Raw genomic sequence first — 20,194 nt, forward strand, 5'->3', positions numbered from 1 at the left:
AATTAAAAAAAATATTTTTTTTTAAAGCTTTGCTTCTTGGGAATACCGGAGTCATAGGTTTGAACTTGTGTGGTTGTAATAGGGATTTTGTTCGGCTTTCCTGCAGTTAAGGCCTCTGACTTGATTTTCTTGCCAAATAAACAGTAGTGCCTTCTGTCAGGAAAACAGAAACATGTTGCTAGCTATTTTGAACAACGTTAGAAATACATTGCAGTGGGAAGGAGCTGCCTCTGACTTCTGCCCACTACTTGAAATATTTTAAGGCCAGCCATTTGGAGACTTTATTATCAGTACCCAGTATAGTCACAGGGAGACTATTCTTCCCACAAGGCTTAGATTTCAGAGGCCTTACATCAGTGCATAGGTTATGGGTGGTTTTGGTTTGTTTTTAATATATTTTTATTGATTTCAGAGAGGAAGGGAGAAGGAGAGATATAAAATCAGTGATAAGAGAGAATCATTGATTGGCTGCCTCCTGCACGCCCCCTACTGGGGATCAAGCCCTTGACCAGAATCGAACCCGGGACCCTTCAGTCCCCAGGCCAATGTTCTTTTCACTGAGCCAAACCAGCTAGGGCTGGTTTGTTTTTAATGATCTCTTGTTCTTTGTTCCCACTTTACTGGAACCTCCAGACACTATAAGTAGAATGTGAACTGACGATTCTCATTCTTGCAGTGTTTGCCTTGTTACTTTATTCTGCCTGCTGTGCTGTGGTCCTCTTGGGGTTATTCGTGCAGTGAAGAACTTATAATCAGTTGCTGCAACCTGAGTGTGTGTGCTTTATCAAGGAAAGAGACAGCTTCAAAGATGAATCTTCTCTAAGTTTCTTTCCTTCCCTTTGTTACCCAAATCTAGTTGTGCATGTTTAAACTATTGAAATGATCAAGCCATAGAAGTAATTATTAGCAGTATTTATTTACAGAATTTTTTTTTTTTTTGGTAACAGTCTCTTCAGTTTTTCTGTTTTAATTAAGTCATCCCCACACAAATCTCAGGAAATAGCATGATAAGTTAGTGTCTTAGAAAAATAACAAAAAATATTTTGTCAAAATTAGCAGTGATTTCCACTACATCATGAAGTAATTTCTTTCCTATTGAACTCATCTTATTATTGGGTGGATAAATGAGATGAGGCACATAAAGATCCTGGAACATGATAAATAGTGCATTTTAACTATTTCCTTAGCTGTTACATTTGCTCCTCTTTCTGGTTGAACATTTGACTTCCTAAGTCTATTTGTCATAAGAAATAGAATCCATTCTAACACTTGTATAAGGTTACACTGCATGTCAGAGACACATCCTCCCCTCCTTTTCTTATCCTCCTTTTCCCCACACAGGCATGTAAAGTGCATCTCCACCAGCACAGCATTCTAGAGCCTATCATTCCACAGCAACTGCTAGAAATGGTGGCGGGGCATGGGGCATTCATTCTGTGGTACCTGGGCTTGCATATGGAACCACCCTATAAATCAGGAAAGAGTTCATTTGTAGAAAGAGTTCTGCTACCTAAAAAAGGTTTGAAAACTATTGCCTTAAATCATGGACTTGTTATCATTGAATTATTTTTAGTTTGTTGGCAGTTATGAGAAAAAATGAAACAATGATGTTTAAATTTTTGAACTTGCTAGAAAAGACAAAAATTTTCATGGTAGTTAACACTTTTTTTTATACTTAAACTTTAAAAAATATTGCATTCTCTCACCTCTTCAGATCATCCAGCTAGAACTTGTTATTTTTATCTCAGATCCAAAGGAGAATGGCCTAGATAAAGTATTTCTGGTCATTTCTCAGTGATTGAAGTTACAGACATATATAATGCATCTGTTCATAGCCCAGCATGTTAGATTTTGGTATTTCTTCTTTCTAATCTGAGACTATCTTTAGGGCAAATAGACAGTAAGGAGTCAGGATGGAGTATCCAGAATTTATTTCTATTATCTCGCTAGGGCTAGCATGTTGATAGTGCACCAGGATTGTACATTGCTCATTTTTGTTTGCTTTCATGTAGTGAAAGAAATGATTCTAACAAGCCATTGAGTTCTGCTCTCTTCATTAATTGGTTCCATTTTTACCCTACCCTAAAACTATTTCCAGCAGAAGCTTAGGTTTCAAACAGTTCCATGGAGGTGCCCTCAGAGACTAGTACTAGGAAAAGTAGCTGGATATGGAATAGGGAGAAGAGGTTCAGCTAGAGCACATCTAACATCCATTGCAAAGCAAGGTTTAAGAGTTACTCTAGCACAGTGGTCGGCAAACTGCGGCTTGCGAGCCACATGCGGCTCCTTGGCTCCTTGAGTGTGGCTCTTCCACAAAATACCACGTGCAGGCGCGCATGTACAGTGCGATGGAAACTTCGTGACCCATGCGCAGAAGTCGGTTTTCGGCTCTCAAAAGAAATTTCAATTATTGTACTGTTGATATTTGGCTCTGTTGACTAATGAGTTTGCCAACCACTGCTCTAGCAGAACATATAAATCAATGCTGACTCATTGCCCCCCTGAGCTAAACCAGAACTTGTATATCACATTCTTTGGATGAGATTGGATTGCTGTTTTTGTTTATTAGTATTACAGAGGCTGTATTTTGGAATGAAGCTTTCTATCCTGGAAGAAGTAATTGTCGCCAAAACCGTTTTGGATCAGTGGATAGAGCGTCGGCCTGCGGACTGAAAGGTCCCAGGTTCGATTCCGGTCAAGGGCACGTACCTTGGTTGCGGGCACATCCCCAGTGGGAGGTGTGCAGGAGGCAGCTGATCGATATTTCTAACTCTCTATCCCTCTCTCTTCCTCTCTGTAAAAAATCAATAAAATATATTAAAAAAAAAAGAGGTAATTGTCATACACAACCAAATTCCTTATTGTGAAGGCTGAAGGCTGGTGTGTTATTAGAAATTATGTTACCTAACATTAGAATAATATGTTTTAGTTTTTTCATTGGACACATCAGGTCATATTTTGTGCTCTAGGGCCCCTTTCTTCATAAATACCTTCAGTAATTAAAACAAAACCACCAAACTCTCAACTTACACAACGATTAAGGAGATAACAAGTTATTAGAATAGTTCTAGTATCTACTGAAGTTATTAAGTCTTAGCATTTCTTCAGAATTCATACATTGTAGATTAGAAGAATGGTTTAATGTAGCATAGTGCTAACTTAATTTATTTCTCTTATTTTTTTTTTTTCTGTAGTTAATGATTGGTCTCCTAGACCACTGAGTGAGTATGGAATAGTTAGCAATATGCGGTTTAAAGATTTTTATTTGTTTTGGCTTTATTTATATGTATTTGTTTGTTTCTTTATTTAAAGCTCTGAAGATGGCTGTAGTAGATATCTACCATTCCAGGTTAAAGGAGAGACAAAGGCGGAAAAAGTAAGTATAGAAAACTAAGAACCTTCTTTCAGCTTTGGACTATTGACCACATACACATATAGTCTATAACAGCCGTGGGCAAACTACGGCCCACGGGCCGGATCCGGCCCGTTGGCTGTTCTATCCGGCCCGCGGAGCCGAAAGAGCGGAGGGTTCTCTTGCTCTCCCCTCCGCTCCTTTACTTTGAATTTATATTAGTTCACACAAACACTCCATCCATGCTTTTGTTCCGGCCCTCCGGTCCAGTTTAAGAACCCATTGTGGCCCTCGAGTCAAAAAGTTTGCCCACCCCTGGTCTATAAGAACATTCCAGTTGTGGCTTATCTTGTTACCTTGAGGAAGACCTTGGGTCTCAATTTTTTTATCTATCAAATGAGGATAATACCTGTTGGGGGTTTTTTGTTGTTGTTGTTTTTGTGGGGTTTTTTTTTTGTTGTTGTTGTTTTTTTAACCTCCTCCTTAACCTTTCTTGAAGTATTGATGACCAGTGAAGAATGTGGGTGCACTGTTTTAAGGAAAAAAGGAACAAGATAAATTCAAGATTTTATTAAATTGTTATGCTTTTTGTAATGTTCTTGTTCTAATGTATTATTTTTTTATGAGAATGTTTTAAAAGAATTTCAAAGGAAATTCTGAACAAGTTTTAGGCACTCTTGGTTATTCCTTCTCTTTGCAATAGAACAAAAAACATACATTCAGATTGAGAAATTATGGATCCCAGACCCCTGTTGGTTTACAGTCTTTTAACAGTTCAGAGAAGGGTATGTAGAGGTTGAGAGAGAGAGAGAGACAGAGAGAGAGAGACAGAGAGAGAGAGAGTGTGTGTTTGTGTGTGTGTATGTGTAGGCATGTTACTAACACGTGGTGTTGCTAACTAGAGACATAGTGGCATCACAACAATAAAAAGGAATGGAACTTGGGAACTGCTGTACTGATTAAATTGGGAGACACAGTTCAGGGACCAAGATGTGATGTAAAGTAAAGCTCCTCTCTGGGTGTCTGAGTTAGCTTCTGAGAAGTGCTAAGAAGCTTCCTAGCTAGTCATAAATACCTCTGGTATAAATCAAAGGTTCCAGACACATCATTCTGCATGGTTTACTTAAATTCTGTTTTGCTTTAAACACCCAATTTGAGCTAGACAGTATTATAGAACTCAGTTGTTGAGGTTGCTATTGGATATTATGTTTTATGATGCCCTTCAATTAAACATGCATAATACTTATTTCAAATAGTTTCAAAGCATTATGTCAGTGTACAGTTGTAAATGTTGAATGTGTGATCATGCTGTCCTTTTATGGTTAACAGGTTTCCCCTAAATTTCCCTTAAATTCCCTAAGCTGAATAAGTTAATTTTTATGACATGAATACAGCTTCCCTTCTGTTTCATCTTAAGTTAGAGACATGTATTTTTCAGTATTTGTAAGTGCTCATCGGTTCATTCATTCATCCAGCAAATAGTTATTGAGAGTCTGCTAAGCCCAAGGAGAGGAAAAATGTATGATGCTTGAGAGCCTACAATTGTGTTAGTGACTAACTGATTTGCAGAACTATGTGGGGAGTGACTTCTTTGGACCCCGATATTTCACCTCAGAATATTTAGGATGTCTGGTAAAAGCTGCATGTGGAAAACATTAAATGTAAAACTGACTATAATAAACATTGTGGTTTTCATTCTAGAATTATAAGAGATCATGGATTAATCAACCTTAGGAAGTTTCAGTGTAAGTATTAGCTGTTTTCTTTATTTTAAAATTTCTTCCAACATTAACTGAATAGTTTTAAATCATTTATGGTAGTAGTTCTTAATCCAAGTTGTATATTATCATCATTTAGGAAGCTTTAAAGAATTCTGATACCAGGGTATCACCACAGACTAATTAAGTCAGAATCTCTGGGGATAGAGATAGAACATCTGTATTTTTAAAAAGTCTTCAAGGCAATCTATAATAATAAAAATGTAATATGCTAATTAGACCCGACAGCCGAACGACCTTCCAGACGAAGCTGTGGCTGAGAGGGCTGAGCCCCTTGCACGAATTTCGTGCATCGGACCTCTAGTAAATAAATAAAGATAAAAGTCTTCAAAACGATTCTGTTGAATAGTAAGAGTTAAGAATTATAAATATATAGTCAACATTTGCATGATAATCTTTAAAAAAAATCAGTGTAGTAATTACTGTATAGCGACATGAGTATAGCAACATGAGTATGCATGAATCATTTTCTGGAACTAGATAAGGTCATGTTTGGAACTATATGTTAAACATAACCTTGAACACCAGGTTGTGAAAATGTCTTGTTTTTTAAATCAACAGAGAGTCATTTTTCTATTTTGTATCATAGTAGACAAACAAATAACAATGGCTTTTAGCATTGTGTGATGGTGATAATAAACCTGAGTGTGTGTTTTTTTTAAATGCCAACTTTGACCTTACTCTTTTAAATATTAGAGATACCTAGGCTGGGCAGAAAGAGTTCCTGTACCTTTTTTTCTACACTGTAGAGTTTGTTCAGCAAATTAGAATGATGATCTCAGAGTAATTGCAATATTTAAATGAAAAGTTTATAATAGTTGTATGTCACAATAATCTGTATATTTTTAAGTACCTAATAATTATCCTACTTGATAGACTCTTACAGGTTTTGATACTCTGTGCTCCTATAGGGTTCAGGTCAGCCAGACATAGAGGTTGTCTTTTAATATAGTCATGAACATAAATATGTTACATTTTATGTCCTTTATTTTTTCACTTTCCATTACACACTTTCCAAGTGATTGTGGTGTTTGGAAGATGTCATTTTTAACAGTTATGTAATGTGTTGTATATATACATATATAATACTATGCTTAACCTGCCTTTTATTATTAGACTAGAGGCCTGGTGCACGAAATTAGTGCAATGGGGGCGTGTCCCTCAGCCCGGCCTGCACCCTCTCCAATCTGGGACCGTTCAGAGGATGTCCTACTGCTGGTTTACAGGGATCGGGCCTAAACCGGCAGTCGGACATCCCTCTCGCAATCCGGGACTGCTGGCTCCTAACCGCTCACCTGCCTGCCTGATTGCCCCTAACACTCTGCCTGCCAGCCTGCTCGCCCCCAAATGCCTCCCCCCCCACCAGCCTGATCACCCCCAACTGTCCTCTTTGCCAGTGTGCTCGCCCCCAACTGTCTCCCCTGCTGGCCTGCTCACCCCCAACTGCCCCCCCTGCTGGCCTGCTCACTCCAAACTGCCCCCCCACGCTGTCCTGATCACCTCCAACTGACCCCCATGGACGGCCTGCTTGCCCGCAACTGGCCCCCCTGCTGGTCTGCTTACCCCCAACGGCCCCGCCCCCCACCAGCCTGATTTACCCACAACTGCCCTCCCCTCTTGGCCTCTAACCGTCTCTACTTCGGCCCCGCCACCATGGCTTTATCCAGAAGAACATCCGGAAGGTCTCCTGGAAGGTCTCCCAGTCTAATTAGCACATGACCCTTTTATTAGTATAGATAGAGGCCTGGTGCACGGGTAGGGGCCAGCTGGTTTGCCCTGAAGGGTGTCCCGGATCAGGGTGGGGGTTCCCTTGGGGCGTGAGGCGGCCTGGGTGAGGGGCCTGTGGTGGTTTGCAGGCCAGGCACGCCCCCATGGGGTGAGGGTCCCTACTGGGGAGGCGTGGCCAGCCTGGGTGATGGGCTGAGGGCTGTTTTCAGGCTGGCCACACCCCCTTCAGGGTGAGGGTCCCCACTGGGGTGCCTGGCCAGCTTGGGTGAGGGGCTGATGGCTGTTTGCAGGCTGGCCACGCCCCCCAGCGGGGACCCTCACTCCATGGGGGTGTGACCAGCCTGGCTGAGGGGCTGAGGGCTGTTTTCAGGCTGGCCACACCCCCTTCAGGGTGGGGGTCCCCGCTGGGGTGCCTGGCCAGCCTGGGTCGGGGGCTGATGGATGTTTGCAGGCTGGCCACGCCCCCCAGCGGGGACCCTCACCCCATGGGAGTGTGGCCAGCCTGGGTGAGGAGCTGAGGGCTGTTTTCAGGCTGGCCACACCCCCCGGCGATCCAGGCTCCCAGCCCCTCCTTTTTTTCCTTTTTCTTTTATTTTTTCAACGCCTCCTTGAGCGGAGGCTAGGGACGGCTGGAAGCAGGTATCTGGGATTTATTTATCTTCTATAATTGAAACTTTGTATCCTTAAGTGGAGGCCAGGGCTGGCCCGGGTGGGCAGGAAGGTTGGCTTCCTCCATCGCTGGGGGCAACCCAAGCCTTCTGCTCGCTCCAGCTCCGTGACTGCTGCCATCTTTGTTGGGTTAATTTGCATACTCGCTCCTGATTGGCTGTGGGTGTAGTGGAGTGATGGTCAGTTTGCATGTTTCTCTTTTATTAGTGTAGATATTTAGCATATTTTCATTTGTTTAACCATCTACCTAATAAAAGAGTAACATGCTAATCGACCGTACCTTTGCGACGCTCACCAGCCAATCAGGAGTGAGTATGCAAATTAACCCAACAAAGATTGTTGGGTTAATTTGCATATGCAGGCACTGAGCGGCTGGGGACAGGGCGGGATGCCCGCGTTCCGCACCACCCCAGCCTCTCTAGGCCTCTGGGCAGCGTGGGAAGGCAGAAAGGCAGCTCTGGGCCGGAGGGGAAAGGCGGCTCCGGCCAGAGTGAAGGCAGTGCAGGCAGCCAGGGGAACGAAGGCCCATTCTTGCACGAATCTTCATTCGTGCATCGGGCCACTAGTTAAAAATGATGCTGTGATGAACTTGTTTATGAATAAAACTTTTTCTATGTTTAGACTTATGTATCTTTTTTAGGTAGGGTCCCAGAGTGAAATGAATAGGTCAAAGAATATGATCAAGAAAAACTTTTGACACTTGCTGCCAGGTTGCTCTACAAAAGCTGTTATATCAATTTGTATTCCTTCTGGCAGTGTACGAGATTGCCTGTTTAACCTCATCCTCATTGAGAGCTGTGGGTTTGCACAAATAATTCAGGAGCAGATTTCCTTTGCCTTTTCTGTAGACAATAATTGGTCAATTCTGGTAGCCACAGGCTTTTCATAATAGGTTCAGTGGGTTTTTAGCCTTTATTTATAGTAGACCGTGACTCTTGTGTATATCTAATCTCAGCTGGTGGACAGAGGTCAGTTTAGCCTTCTTACTCTTTTAACTGTGACATGTGCAATGTGGTTTCAGAGGTTTTCAGTGGTCATTATACTGAATGTACATGTGACCTTCAGCATATGGTAGGCAGAGGGTTTTTTTCCATCAAATTTTAAAATTACAAATTCTTTTATATTATCCCTGTAGTGAGAGGCAGGGAAGAAGGTGGTGTTAATAGTGATAATAATCGATCGGTGGCTGCCCATGTAATTGGCTCCTAGAATTTGTGGGTAAGAATGTCTCCTGCAAGGAAATATATTCATCTGACAAGAGGACTTAATTTAAATAACTGTCAGAGGTGGACAGAATTAGCCTAGTTACTATTATCTGGTTGAAATGACCAAGTAGCACTTTGAGGGTTTCTGGCTGCTCCACCCTACTACTTACTATATTGTTGATGGGTGTTACTTCCCATCTTCTTTGCCAGTATTTCTTTTTATTAAACATTTGGTCAGTAGTGATCCTTAAAGTTGCTGACCCTAGGTATCCTGTATGTGTGACCACTTACTTGCATGATAGTTATCAAAATAGAACTTAAGTTGTGGTACTTAATTTAGTGAAGAAATACTATATGCCTCACTTGAGTAAGTGTATGTAGGAGGAAGATTTTTGGTGAGGCATATAAAAGATCGTACACTTTTTCCAGGCTAATCTCTTCTAGATGGATTATTGTGTCTGCACATCCCTGGTTTTCCTGCAGAAGTTACAAGCAGATTTGCCCAACATTGTTCCTAAGAATGTATGACCTGCTTTGTTTTTCCCATTGCTGCCAACAATTCCTGCCCCTGCACAGATAAGAGAGAGTGAGGTGTGAAGGTCATCGGGGTGCTCAGTGGTGCACATGCTCTCCTGTGATAGCACCATCCCTGTGTGATAGTCGTGATGCTGTTATGATTAGTGTTTTGCATTCTTAGCTTTCCTGTTTGCTTCCTGTCATGGGTAAATGAGTCATGTGAGGTTATGAATCATGTCCTTCCATTTCACTTCTTGTGAAAGAAATGCAGAAAACTTAGGGATCCTTATACTCTTTGTGATGTGGTTGTGTTTTTCTTTCTCTATAGTAATGGAACGGCGGTATCCCAAGGAGGTCCAAGACCTTTATGAAACAATGAGGCGATTTGCAAGGATTGTGGGGCCAGTGGAGCATGACAAGTTCATTGAAAGCCATGCACGTAGGTGGTTTTGAGCCTTGAGTGTGTGTGTGTGTGTGTGTGTGTGTGTGTGTGTATGTGTGTGTGTGTTTATAAAAATAGGAGAGATCATGATGTGTTTTATGTGAAGTTCCATAAATAAATACATGGATATTTTTGTCTTTGTCTGCCTTTATTACCATGAAATTAATTTGGGGCTTTCAGAGTTGGAGGAGAGGTTAAAAAACCTAGTGATGTTCTTTTTTCTCCATATAAACAGTAGTTTAGTATTTTCCCCCCTACTTTTTGTTATGACAGTTTTCAAAACTACATACAAAAGCAGAGATAATAGTATAATGAACCCCCATATATCCATCACCTAGCTTTAACAACTGTCAACACATGGCCAACCCAGTGTCATCTCTGCCACTTCGTTCCCACCCTCAACTGGATTATTTTGAAGTGAATCCCAGACTTTATATTATTTAGTTTTATTATAAATATTTTATTTTTAAAACTACTTTTTTGTTTGATTATAAGAGAGGAAGGGAGTGAGGGTTGTTTGTTGGGGGGAGAGAGACAGAGAGAGAGAGAGAGAGAAACATTGATGTGAGAAAGAAACATCAATTGATTGCCTCCTGCATGTGCCCCTACTGCAGATGGAACACGAAACTTGGGTATGTACCCTGACTGGGAATCAAACCAGAGACCCTTCAGTGCACAGGATGATGCTCCAGCGAACGGAGCCACACCAGCCAGGGCTTAAAACTAGTTTTTAAAGTGGGGACAGGGTTAGATAACTCATGTAGCTAGTACTTCCATCATTCTCTTACCTGTTTCTCTGAGAGAGCTCTACCTAGTTATCCTTTGACTTTTCGCTGTAAAAAATTAAAGTTGTTAAGGGAGGGAAGCCTAGACTTGAAAGAGGTGGGGTGGTTTAGTCTGTACCCTTCCTTAATCATGAGATTTATGTGTTTGACGTAAGTTTAGTTCTGGGAAGGTACTTTAGCAAGGCTCTCACCCTGTTCTCATCATGCAGATATTTCTTACATGGCATGATAGGCATTTCTCTGAACCAGATTGATTGTCCTCACCAAACACCCTGTCTGGTTTTACTCTTCATGTGGTTTATACGAGGTGACTGATGCTTTACTTCCTGTCCCAGTTTGTGCCATCCCTGGGTTATGTATCACTTCAAGGAACTACACCCACAGATTGTCCAGGCATTTCCTTCATCCTCTGTTACAAAGCACCCAAATAACCTAAGCAGTGCAGCCTGGTCTGTGTGCTCAGAGGAAGTAGAAATCTTTGGTTTATGGGAAACACAATGCTCTTTTGTGTCTGTGAAGAAAGAAATTATCTGGGACTTGTGCACAGAGCTTTTGTCCTTCCCTTGCAAAAGGGCCACATCAAATAATACCAGAGACAGGTTTCAAAAAGAATTTGGTTATGTGGTAGAACTTTTAACACATAATAAATAGAGCAGGGAAACTTGGTTGTTTAAAAGTCTGTTATTCTCTAGCTAAATCAATTCAGCCAGTTCACTGTATGTTTTCTAAGAGACAGTTGCAGCTGCTGCTGTCTCCAGCCTGAGATAGCAGCTGGAAGACAGCTGGAGGAGGTTTTTCTCAGCTCTTGGGTAAAATTTCTCATGAGATGTTACCAACAAATAGGATTCCCCAAATGGAATTGCCCAGTCTTTTATACAAGGCAGAATTACTTAAAATGCTCTACGGCAAAAGTGCTCATTAATGTTGATTTTGTTTTCCCCATTTTTCTCCTTCGTTCTTTTTGGGATGAACAGTGGAATTTGAACTCCGAAGGGAAATCAAGCGGCTCCAGGAATACAGGACAGCAGGCATCACCAATTTTTGTAGTAAGTACTACGTGCTCTATCAGAGGACAGAAGTCTTCCAAACACATAGAGGAAGTCTGTTTGAGGTGATGTGGTGTGGGTTGTTTTTTAAATAAGCTTTCCTTTTTCAGAATGAGTTTTTAAACCTTCCAGTAAAGTTTCATCTCTTTAATCCTTATAAATACCACTCTATGGATTATCTGAGGTAAAATAGAAGTTACACACAAAAGAGAGGCACTGCTTCAGATTTAGGGTTCTATAGCCTCTTAAAAAAAAAGGATTTGTATTCTAATTTTTAGCCTCGGCCAGTTAACATTTAGTGATGCAGAGTGTAATCATTCTTATTAACCAAACTTCAACTAGCTTTAGGTGCTTCAACTGAGTGACTTGAGTTGGTGATATTAATTATATTAATAGTAGCTAACATCTCATAGAAACAGTTTACCATGCATCAGTCCCTATGCTACTCATTTCAGCTGGATCCTGTCATTTAATTCTCATAACAAACTCATGAGTGAGATATTGTTATTTCCATTTAATGAAGAAGCTAAGGTTTAAAGTGATTAAAGAGCTCTGTGTAGTACGGCCAGGTCATAAGGGAAGGCAGTGTATTATGGGAGTTAAGAGCTTGAGGTCTAGACTTGGACAGCGTGGGTTTGGATTCTGGCTCTCCTGTTTCCCAGATCTGTAATTCTGTTCCCAGTTTTAATTTTCCAAGTCTCTTAGAATTAGTCTAAAGATAAATTAGAGATAATGCATGAGAACATAGTACAGTAGCAGGCATGCTGCAGTAAATCCTCCACAAATGGCAGTTTCTGCTGTTTCGTTGTTATTGTTGGAATGATCTTTAGCATTCCCTCCTCCTTGTTGGTTGAAAGCAATCACCCAGTACCTACAGGAAGTAGCCCTATGGGTGTAAGTTTAGCTTAGTATAATGGTTTTTCATTTTTAACAATGGAAACCGTTTTCAAAATAAAATTGTATATGGAGCCCTAATCTATAAATAAGGTGAAAGTGGAACTGCTTTGGTTGAAGTATAGTTGTTCAGGTCAGGAGTAGAACCCAGAACCACCAGTATGTGGTGGTGCCCTGGCCCTTCATGTAAGCCCTGATGGATGTTCATGGGATGAGGGGGCTCCGTGGACCATAGTTTGAAATCCAGTGGTGTGGCGTTTTGGCATCTGTATACCTTTGTTAACATGTATAAAACATCACACAACTTTTGTTTAGCCATGTGCATGTAAAATCTCTGATACCAGGGCCTGGTTACCTGATACTGGCTACCTCTGGGACAGAGGGGAAAGGAACAGTACTGGTCGGTGATGGCTTGTTTTTATTTGTAATTCTAATTGCTTTTTAAGGAAGAATGTTGGCTTATAGCACTTGTGTGACTGAAAAATATATAGATAGAAAAATGGAACAGGAAGCAAATATGACAATATTGAATGCTGATTACTTTTGGGGGTGGAAAGATGAATCATCTTATTTTCTTTGTACTTTTCTGTTTTGGGTTTTTTCTCCCCTCTCAAAATTTCTTAAAGGTAAAAAAAGGAATAAAAATATTTTAATTTCTTAATATAAAAAGGGATTTTAAACTAGGAGAAATCTACTTTGCTTTTGGAAAACTAATTGTGGAAGCAGTTTTGCAAAGAAACCAAAAAAAGACAAGCTGTTTGCTGGTCAGTTAGGAAGCCCTTCTTAGATCTGCATTATTATTGCAGTTGTGGTTTTTTACACCTCCAGGTGCCAGAACCTATGATCACCTCAAGAAGACGCGAGAGGAGGAACGCCTTAAACGCACCATGCTCTCCGAAGTCCTCCAGTACATCCAGGACAGCAGTGCTTGCCAGCAGTGGCTCCGCCGGCAGGCCGACATGTGAGCACTTAGTCCAGGGTGGAGGAGCATCCTTTTGGCCTTTACATGTATTTTCAGGCATTTCCATGGGCACCCTACCCATGGCAGAGTAATACTAATCAGGTAGCTGGAAGAATTCAGAAAATTTTAGGAGTCTGTCTGAGAAACAAGGCAGTATGACAGTTTTGAGAAACATAACTGGCCTCCTACAATCCTTCTTTGCTACTTCGATATTTTTTAAAATAAGTAACTCCTCTCTCCCTCCTTATCTACTGGTATACTTTCCATTAGAGAAGCATGTTCCTATCTTTTCTCATGAATGGTCTCCATGATGTTCTGGGCTCAGCTCTTAACAAATCCAAGTGGTTTTCCCTCCCAGAACAGATGTCTTTTCCGGGTTAGTACAATGGGATAACCTGTAAAACATGTGCAGTCTATCTCATTACATCTCTTCAAAGTAACCGGCCTGATAAATGACAGCCAGTCCCACATGTGCTTTTGAAAACTGCCTTCTCTGGTGTGACATAAATTTAAATTCCTCTTCTTCATCGCAGTGATTCCGGCCTGAGTCCTTCTGTTTCAATGGCGTCGAATTCAGGTAATTATTTTTCAAGCTAGAGCAAGTCTTGATTGTTAAGTTTTCTTTCTAGAAATTGTGTTGACCCAACAGTCCCTCCCTCCTTTTGTGGAATCAGGGTGCTTATACAGAGTAATGGTAATTATGTGTTGTCCCAATTTATAAACATGAGCAAGTTTTCAGAATCTTCAAGGCCTGACAGGGACTAGCCTCAGGATTAGAGTACAGGGACAGGGAAGAATAACTCCAAAGAGGTGGTTTCTTTATTTTACCACTGTGGGCAGTTAGTTTACTGTGGTTGTATCTACCACAGATTTTGAGGTTTGTCTCAAAGGGGAGAAAATAAAGGTGTTGTGTCCTATATGAGCAAAGAGGCATGCTACTTGCCAGAAATGCAACAAGGCTTTCTTTTTAAGTTGGAGAATTAAAAAGTTTCTCTCTCTCCCCACCTCCCTTCTCTCTCTCTCTCTCTCTCTCTCTCTCTCTCTCTCTCTCAAATAAATAAATAAATAAATAAATAAATAAATAAATAAATAAGAATGAAGTAACATGACCATGCAACATCGGTGTTTGTGTTTCTGAACCATCTGCACTCACTGATTCTTTCTTGCTTCCTAGGCTGGTATTAGCCCTCTTCACCCCCTGTACTATATCTAGGTTGTAGAGAAGCCCTTATCCCCTTTGTTAATTTTACAAAGAAGCATGTTTTCTTGCACAGCAGTCTGTTAACAGTCCCTTCCCTTTCTCTCCACACCTAAATGACAACACCCATGAAACTTACATTATTCTGTCTACACTTTCTTCTGCTTAACTCAGTCTACCCATCCCCAACTGAACACTAATCTCAAATACACTCTCAAAACCAAACCAAAAAATTTTGCACATCAAGCTTCCCATCCTGGGCAGTGTCTTCATACTTAGGTTTCTTTCTCAGGTATGTGAGTTCACCTCAACCTCTACTTTGCCATATAATAGCTCATTGTTCCTCTCTGTGGATCTTTCCGGTAAACAGGGCTGCTTTGGAAGGAACAGATATTCCCTCACATAATAAATAAGAAGGGCCTTTTGCTGGCCTAACAGTCTGCCTTTGATCTGAAGGCAAATGGTACTTGGTTAATTACCATGTTTGCCTTGTACTGCTGGCAGAGTGGCAAGGATTAGGAAATGTCTCCTGCAGAGTTGTTATTTCCATTCATCAGCTGTCAAGGCAGGTAGTGTATGACCTTTCTTAACTAGATGAGCTCTGGGCTTTAGATTTTATTTTTAAATTTTATTTTATTTTAAATTTATCTTTATTAAAAGTATTACAGATGCCCCCCATTTTGGGGGGGGCCTTTAGATTTTAGAATCTCCTATTGGGTTCAGAAGAAAATATAATTTTTATTGATTTCAGAGAGGAAGGGAGAGGGAAAGAGATATGGAAACATCAGTGATGAGAGAGAATCATTAATAGGCTGCCTCCTGCACGCCCCCTACTGGGGATTGAGCCCGCAACCCAGATATGTGTCCTGACTGGGAGTCGAACCGTGACCTCCTGTTTCATAGATTGATGCTCAGCCACTGAGGCACCCCTGCCAGGCTATAGCAAAGGGCACACAAATTAGCGTTGTTATTTTCAAGTAAACACTGTGGAGCCCGTGTTGCTAATTGAACTGGCGCCTGAGGGGACTGGTGGAGATTTCCCGCAGCTGGCCATAATTGCCCGACTGGCCTGGCTGCAGTGAACTTCGTTATATTTTCCACCTGAGGACTTGTCACTTCTATGACAAAAATGCCCTTCTCTGTTCGTGTCTGTAGGTAGACGAAGTGCACCACCCTTGAACCTCACGGGGCTCCCTGGCACAGAGAAGCTGAACGAAAAAGAAAAGGAGGTAACAAAAAAGGGGCGCGAGAGGAAAGAGGCTGGGAAATCATTGAATTGCCATTACAGGATCAAACCCGGTTTGCTCTGCTTAGCTAACATGTGCAGTTCTAGTCCATCCCCGAAGGCTGTGCGCTGCAGAGCTAACCTCAGCAGGTTTCAAAGGACTCCTTTCCCTGTCACCCTGCCCTCATTTACCTTCTGGGAGAAGAGCCTATGATGTATAAATCTAAATAATAGCAACTGTCGTTTACTGAGCATTTACCACGTACCAGATACTGTACTAAGTGCTTTAAGTAAATGGAATTAATTTTTATAAATTTAAAATAACATATATCTGAAAATGGTTACTTCCTATTAGAATGGTAACTTTGAGTTGTTCTACACTTTTTCCAACAGTATAACCATCACTTAAAAGATTTTTGGAATTGTCTCCATAGCATGTTTATAAGCATAAAGAAAAGAAATTTTTATCATATATAGTCACACATTAATTTTGATTTTAAAATGGCATGATTCGCTGTTCCTTTCCATTATAATCATCAGACTTGTCTTCATGTTACTTTTGGCTGTTTCTAAAATTTACATCCAGCCTCAAAAGAGTCATCATCAAGTGTTTTCGGCTCTGAAGTCCATTCCAAAAAAGGGATTCCTCTTTTATTCCTCAGATGCTCCTTTTACAGTTCCAAGATCAGTGTCCTATCCTCCACTTTGTACCATTAATTCAGGTCAGATAGTAAAGAACTGTCTAGGAGAAGGGGCTAGTATTAGTCTTTTGTTATATCCACTAGGAATAGTAAAGATTAGTTTAGGAATATGTTATATTCAAGTATTGCTAAAAAAAAGGTCACCGGCCATTTGGATCCAAGTATTGAATGGCCTGGAGTTTTAAGCATTTTTTATTCTTAACCACAACACGGTGACCTTAGATGGCTCATTGCTGGATAATGGCAAGTAAGCTGGAATGAGCCAGCTTTCTAAAAATGTTAGCAGCTAAAAAGAGTCCTCTTTTAACAAGATCTCTATATCTCCTTTCTCTCCCAAAGTAGGAAATGCAATCACAAAAGCAGGGACCACTACTTTATGCCGAAACTAAAAATAATGTGATTCACACTTGGGAACCCAAGTGTCTGCACCGCCACCCCCTTCTGAGCCCTGTGGCTCTTCCCTGACTGGTTGTGTTGGAATGTGCTGGGCCTCTACCCCGCCAACACCTGCTAAAGGCTCTCCCAGCATCACTTCCTGGCTTTCTCTTCCTGAGTGTCTCTCTTTAGTGAGTATTCCCTCCAAAGAAGAGACTAAAAGGAATGTAGTCCAGCCACCCAACCGCTCCTATAAATAGTTGGAGGTTGATGTCACTTCTTAAATTTTGTTTTGGCTATACCTGCTGGATTAAATTATGAGAATGATAGATGTTAATGTTTATTAAATTTTCCATGTCTTACAGCTCTGTCAGATGGTGAGGTTGGTCCCTGGAGCCTATTTAGAATACAAATCTGCTCTATTGAACGAGTGTAACAAGCAAGGAGGCTTGAGACTGGCACAGGCAAGAGCGCTCATCAAGATAGACGTGAACAAAACCCGGAAAATCTATGATTTCCTTATTCGAGAAGGATACATCACTAAAGCCTGAGGCCCTCAGGGCTTGGGATCTGAGATCACAGGTTTGGAATGTGTTGGACCAAAGGACAGTATGGATATTCTTGAGCTGAATTCTCAGTGTAAAACAAGGGGAAAGGACAAAAGAAACCTTAAGCTGTGAGAATGTCTACCTTATTCTCTACCCTGCTTTAAAACACTCTTGCTGTTGGCATTGTGCTGCAGAGTTATATGCTAGATGTGCTATTATTAAACGTGAGTGGGCATTCATTCCTAGCACCTCTTGTAACTAAAACAAGAACCATAGTACCTCACGTCATGGTGTTGGTAGAAATAGAACCAAACCAGTCTTCAGTCCCATGGGTCCAGGTCAGACTCTTGTATTTCAGTGGTTGGTTTTCTCATTATCTGTTTTGCCTTCAAACAATACAGACACATTTACAGTAAGAGAAAGGTTATGGAGCTTGAGAAAGCTTTCTCTTTCCTTCTGAGGATTCTTTAAGTTGACAACTTATGTTTGAGCAAAAGGGAGGGAAATCTCATCATGGTCTTGTCCCAAACTGCATCTTTAGTTTGAATGTCTGGCTTTGTACTTTGCAGTTTGTCTAACCTGCAGTAGACTTTTGAGGAGGTGGCATCAGATATAAAATGTCTCGATTATTTTTAGAATTATTAAAATGTCTTGCTGCTCAATTTGTGCTGTCAATTATATTTTAGCTAAAGCACACTTAGGGTGCTGGATGCCTGCCTCATCACACTGCACTGTCTCTCCTAACATGTGTGTCCTGGACTCACCCTGTTCGTACCCTGGGTTTCCCAGGATACCAGGCGCCTGAGGATGGAGATGATGCAACTATCCTCCACTTTGCTTGGATTGAAACCTGAACCTTAATTTCTTGATGGGGAATGGCTAGCCTGCAATAAAAGCTACTTTTAAAACAAAAGAAAAGCAGAGTCATATATGGAACTCAGTAGATACGAGGGTGAGTAACTCAACCACATCTGAAACTTGGTCCTCAAAACTTTCTGCAGAATAAGAAGCCAAACTCAGAGTCATGGTTATCCCATTTCTAATAGAAGGAAGGTTGTATATAGAAATAACTTCAGAATCTGCACAAATTACCTCTAGTCACTGGTTCTTTCAACATTCAAAATATCTAATTAAAATATATACTTTGTTGGAAGTGTCTGCTCAGACTTTTTGACCGATGTAAATATGCATGTAGCTTGCTAATAGACTTCATCTAGGGGGTTACAAATGACGAGGAAACTCTGAGGATCTGAAGGAATTAGAATAATTAAAAACTTCAATCTTTAAAAAGGGTGGCTTATGGAAATGGTCTCTTTTCTTTGCATACTCGTCTCTCTTAGAAAAATGTATTCTACTACCACTTTGCTCTCAGTTGCTTATGAAGGGATTGTGTCTTATCCCTGAAAGGCAGTTCTGGTTCTAAAAATTCAGAATGCATTGGACATCAATGTCAGGTGACATTTGTAATAATCTGAAGAGTCCTCAGTCTTGGTTAAGGAAGGCTTCCTGGGAGAGGTGAGCTTTTGGGGCAATGCTAAGATCGGGAGGAAAGAGGTAATTTCGCAGATGGAAGTGGGGGACTGTTCTAGACATAGTGGGTGGAGGGTGATATGGAGGCAGCAGTGGGAGTAAGGAAAATGGTGCCAAGAGATTTGGTTGTCTAGGACACAAGGGCAGCTGTGGTAGTTAGGAGTGGGAGGATGGTAGGACAGTCTGGTAGAAAACTTGGAATCAGTTGAACTCTGAAAAACTGGGTAATCAGCAGATTTAATGAGGAAAAACAGCATGGTTGAAAATAGTGATAGAAAAATAAGGCTGTAATTTCAAATAACTGGATTTTAGAAAGTAAGATTATTACTATTTTTGTTTTGGTAAACCCAACTTTGCAAAATTTAAGACCTAGAATCCCTAGGGGGTTTCTCAAAGATCAAGCCATATTTTGGGTGATGAGTGCTCTTGAAAGGAGTCACTAAGTCTCTACTTCAATGCACTTATAATAGAAAAGCATTTGCTGACATATTTGATGTGGCTGGATTAAGTACATTATTTTCTTCCATGTTCTATCACCAAAGGAAGGACCTTCCTTTTAATAAAAATCAAGAGCTAGCAAGGGCATTTCAGAGGATATTCCAGCCACATTACATAGAGGTCTCAGTCCAGATCATCTCAGAGAGGAACAGTTTACTCTGAATCTCAACAACATGAATAAAGACTCTTTAGTGTTAGGGATTTTTATTGCAACCTAACATTTTAGGCATATCTTTCCTGCCGGGGCTGGGAATGGAGAACGAATTTCTTTCCCTGTAATGACCCTTTCCTGTGCTTAAAGGCCGAGACTGTCTCTCTTGAGACCAACTATTTGTGGTTTATCCCTTTGTGGACTCAAGTGTTCATCCTTTAACCCATTTAAAATCTGAACTCAGTAGGTAATTAACCAGTCCTTGCTGAGAGATAAGAACAAGCTGTCCAGTTTTTAGTAATTAAATCACCATCTTGTGGTTAACTGAAAGGAGAAAGCCAATGACATCAAAAACAACAAAATTCCAGTTGGTAAGTCATTCTAGCTTTAGAAATATGTAGAAGTGTAATAAAAGGACTAAAATGGCCCTGGCCTATGTGGCTCAGTCGGTTGGAGAGTCATCCTGTACACAAAAGGGTGGCAGGTTTGATTCCTGGTCAGGGCACATACCCAGGTGGGCTCATTCCCCAGTTGGGGTGCATGCAGGAGCCAACTCATAGATATTTCTCTCCCTTTCTCTAGAATCAATATT

At 40.9% G+C, this 20,194-nt stretch overlaps 1 protein-coding gene across 4 annotated transcripts in view; it reads left to right on the top strand.

Moving 5' to 3' along the window:
* The window catches only part of TADA2A (transcriptional adaptor 2A), a 47,774-nt gene extending 27,580 nt beyond the window's left edge, over nucleotides 1-20,194 (top strand). The window contains exons 9-17 of one of the 4 annotated variants that reach the window (XM_080677843.1): nucleotides 3,195-3,221; nucleotides 3,313-3,376; nucleotides 5,054-5,097; nucleotides 9,577-9,687; nucleotides 11,450-11,521; nucleotides 13,244-13,376; nucleotides 13,910-13,953; nucleotides 15,730-15,803; nucleotides 17,241-18,716. In XM_080677843.1, the coding sequence (XP_080533969.1) occupies nucleotides 3,195-3,221; nucleotides 3,313-3,376; nucleotides 5,054-5,097; nucleotides 9,577-9,687; nucleotides 11,450-11,521; nucleotides 13,244-13,376; nucleotides 13,910-13,953; nucleotides 15,730-15,803; nucleotides 17,241-17,426 (755 nt within the window). In that variant the 3' untranslated portion in view covers nucleotides 17,427-18,716. Of the gene's footprint in view, nucleotides 1-3,194; nucleotides 3,222-3,312; nucleotides 3,377-5,053; nucleotides 5,098-9,576; nucleotides 9,688-11,449; nucleotides 11,522-13,243; nucleotides 13,377-13,909; nucleotides 13,954-15,729; nucleotides 15,804-17,240 lie in introns of all 4 variants that reach the window. The other 3 variants (XM_080677844.1, XM_080677845.1, XM_080677846.1) reach the window with 3 other exon arrangements.

This window comes from Plecotus auritus (assembly GCF_963455305.1).
Source record: "Plecotus auritus genome assembly, chromosome: 7".
Lineage (NCBI taxonomy): Eukaryota > Metazoa > Chordata > Mammalia > Chiroptera > Vespertilionidae > Plecotus > Plecotus auritus.